Source organism: Budorcas taxicolor, chromosome 7 (genome assembly GCF_023091745.1).
Source record: "Budorcas taxicolor isolate Tak-1 chromosome 7, Takin1.1, whole genome shotgun sequence".
NCBI lineage: Eukaryota > Metazoa > Chordata > Mammalia > Artiodactyla > Bovidae > Budorcas > Budorcas taxicolor.
The window spans coordinates 18,850,465-18,853,405 of NC_068916.1; the positions used below are offsets into that span (position 1 = coordinate 18,850,465).

Sequence of the window (2,941 nt, forward strand, 5' to 3'; positions counted from 1 at the left end):
TTGCACTTCTTCCCACCCCTCCCATCAAGTCAGTTAGAGCCTGGGGACATAAGAACTGAGACTTGAAGGGGAAGAAAAAGCCGGCCATGAGGAGATAGGGCCTTCCAGCCTGAGGCACAGACTGTGCAAAGGCACTGGGGCAGGATTGTGCTAGGTGTGTTCACGGAAGAACATCAAGGAGGCCTGTGTGTCTGGAGCAGAGTGAGCAAGAGGGAGTGAGGGAAGGAGGAGGTCTGGGATTTGGGCTTTAAAATCTCATGGGCAGAGGGTGCCCTGAACAAGTCTAAGTCCCCTGGGAATCTCGAAATGAGTGAACATTGACCCCCTTCTTCAGTGGGTCTCTAGGAGGCTTGAGGAGATGATGATGGCAGAATGTCAGTGAGAAGGCTGGGTCCATGCCATGGTGGGGAGCGTGGACTGCCAAACCACTTTGTGGCTCCCCTGAGCTTTACCCTTACAAGGTCCAGGAGCTAGGGATGTGCTGAGACTTTGAGAAGTTTTTTCGAAGGCTGCCCAGTACCCAGGTCAGAGCCCCAGGAATTCTGTCTTGGCAGGGGGTGGAGGGACTGGATGTAACAGGACGATGTCACAGAGGCTGGGGGCATCTAGAACCCTGGGGGCTCCTGGTCTCAGTGTTATCTGCCAGGAAGGCCGCCTGGGTAGGTCATCTCCTCCTGGGACCAGCCTTCAAGGACGGAATGCGAGCCTGGCTGCCCCCAGGAGCCGTTTCCGTGTAGGGCCACCAGGGTCCCCACTGCTCTGCTCAACTGCCTCTGAGCCACCCTTTCAAGTTCACCTCCATTCCCTCCCTGGCCACGGGTCCCTTGGGAGGCCCTGGAGATGCCCGGAGGCCTCCCATTGGCGGTCCCCAGCGGGACCTAGCTCCACGCCGCAGCTGGAGAAGGACGGGCCAGCCATGGGGTGGCAGCAGCCAGGTGTGGCCCTGGGGGCAGTCAGGATCTCGCTGATCCTGCTGGGGCTGCTCGCTCCCTCGCAGGCGGTGGTACGGGCTGTGCTGGACGGCAACTTGAGCATGGTGGACTTTGCGGATCTGCCAGCTCTGTTCGGGGCGCCCCTGGCTCCCGGGGGCGTGCGAGGCTACCTGATGGAGGCCAAGCCAGCCAACGCATGCCATCCCATCCAGGGCCCACGGCCGGGCAACGGCTCCCTGGGTGCCATCGTGCTGATCCGCCGCTACGACTGCACGTTTGACCTCAAGGTGCTGCACGCGCAGCGGGCCGGCTTTGAGGCGGCTATTGTGCACAATGTGCGCTCCGACGACCTGGTGCGCATGGCCCACGTGTATGAGGACCTGCGGCAGCAGATTGCCATCCCCTCGGTGTTTGTGGGCGAGGCTGCTTCCCAGGACCTGCGGGTCATCATGCGCTGCGACAAGTCGGCCCACGTCATCCTGCTGCCCGACTACCCGCCCCGCCCGGACCTGGACTGCCACCCAGTGCTGGCCGTCTCCTGGGTGCTGGGCCGTGCCCTGGCCCTGCTCACCAGCGCTGTCTTTGTCCTGCAGCGTCTGTGGCGTTGGCTCTGGAGCTGGCGGGCCAGTGGGCAGGCCGTCAAGGCACACGCTACCCAGAGGGCCCGGGTCCGCACCTTCACCCGGTGTAACGACCTCTGCGCCATCTGCCTGGATGAGTACGAGGAAGGCGACTGCCTCAAGGTCCTGCCCTGCTCCCATACCTACCACCGCAAGTGCATCGACCCCTGGCTCTCCCAGGCTGCTCGGCGCTCCTGCCCCACGTGCAAGCAGTCGGTGGCCGGCACAGAGGACAGCTCTGCCTCCACCGTCGACAGCTACGGGGACGAGGAAGACCCCTCGCTGCCTGGCCGCCAGACCCAGATCTGGGCTGCCCAGGCCCGGCTGCGCTCCCGGAGGCTGGCTCTGCTGACCCGAGCCACCTCCCGGCGCTGCTGTAATGCCACCTCTGTAGGGGAGGCCGAGGCCAGTGCGCCCTTGGAGGGGCCCCCAGAACGCCACTGAGACCCGCCAGCCCCACACTGGTAGAGATCCGGGCGGGCAGGGTGGAAGGAAGGCATGTTTTTAGCCTGGAGACTAGATAATAAAGTGGGTTTGGAAGCGGATTCTCCCCCTGGTTACTCTGGGGCTGCCCAGTCCCTCATGCCATCTGTCTGGCAAGTCCCAGCAGAGCCCAAGGCTGGCTCCTGGCATCCGAGGGTGAGTTAGGGGATGTGGGGGTGGGAGGGTGGTCTTCTCAGGGATGTTATGTACATCATCCCCATGGTGGCCCTGTGACGGGCCCACTGTGCCTCAGTTCAAATCCTGGGTCCACAGAGCCTGATTCCTAATATTCGCTTTCATTTAAACCTCAAAAAACAATAAACTTGTTACTTGGGAATAATTTTAGCTTTACAGAAAAATTGCAAAGGGGCTCTGGACAGTTCCCATGGACCCCTCACCCAGCTTTCCCTGAGTGTTGACATTTTACCTCAGCATAGCATTTTTTCTTTTTAACGTTTTGAGTTTTTGGTCACAAAGTATGTGGGATCTGGGCTCCCCAACCAAGGATCGAGCCCACACCCCGCCTCAGTGGAAAGCAAAGTCTTAACCACTGGACCGCCCAAGGAAGTCCCCAGCACAGCACGTTTGATTCAACCTTGAGAGCACCGTGAGTAGGTTATGATGAACTGAACTCCGGGGTCAATGGAAATTTCATCATTTCAGCTGCTTATAGTGGAAGGTGTCAAACACACTCAGGTAGAAAGAATGGAACGATGACTTTCCCCATGTGTACCCATCACTCAGGTTCCGTGATTTATTTGTGCTGCCACGCTGTGCTAAGTCACTTCAGTCGTGCCTGACTCTTTGCACCCAATAGACCATGGCTCCTCTGTCCGTGAGATTTTCTAGGCAAGAATACTGCAATGAGCTGCTGTGCCCTCCTCCAGGGGATTGTCCCACATGTAC

The 2,941-nt window shown here is 59.5% G+C and overlaps 1 protein-coding gene across 1 annotated transcript; it reads left to right on the top strand.

Annotated features, from left to right (window-relative positions):
• The first annotated feature begins 580 nt into the window (after positions 1-580).
• ZNRF4 (zinc and ring finger 4) lies at positions 581-1,996 on the top strand. The gene has a single exon (XM_052644304.1). It carries the CDS (start codon positions 584-586, stop codon positions 1,994-1,996), a length of 1,413 nt encoding a protein of 470 aa, XP_052500264.1. The 5' UTR covers positions 581-583.
• The last annotated feature ends 945 nt before the right edge of the window (positions 1,997-2,941 follow it).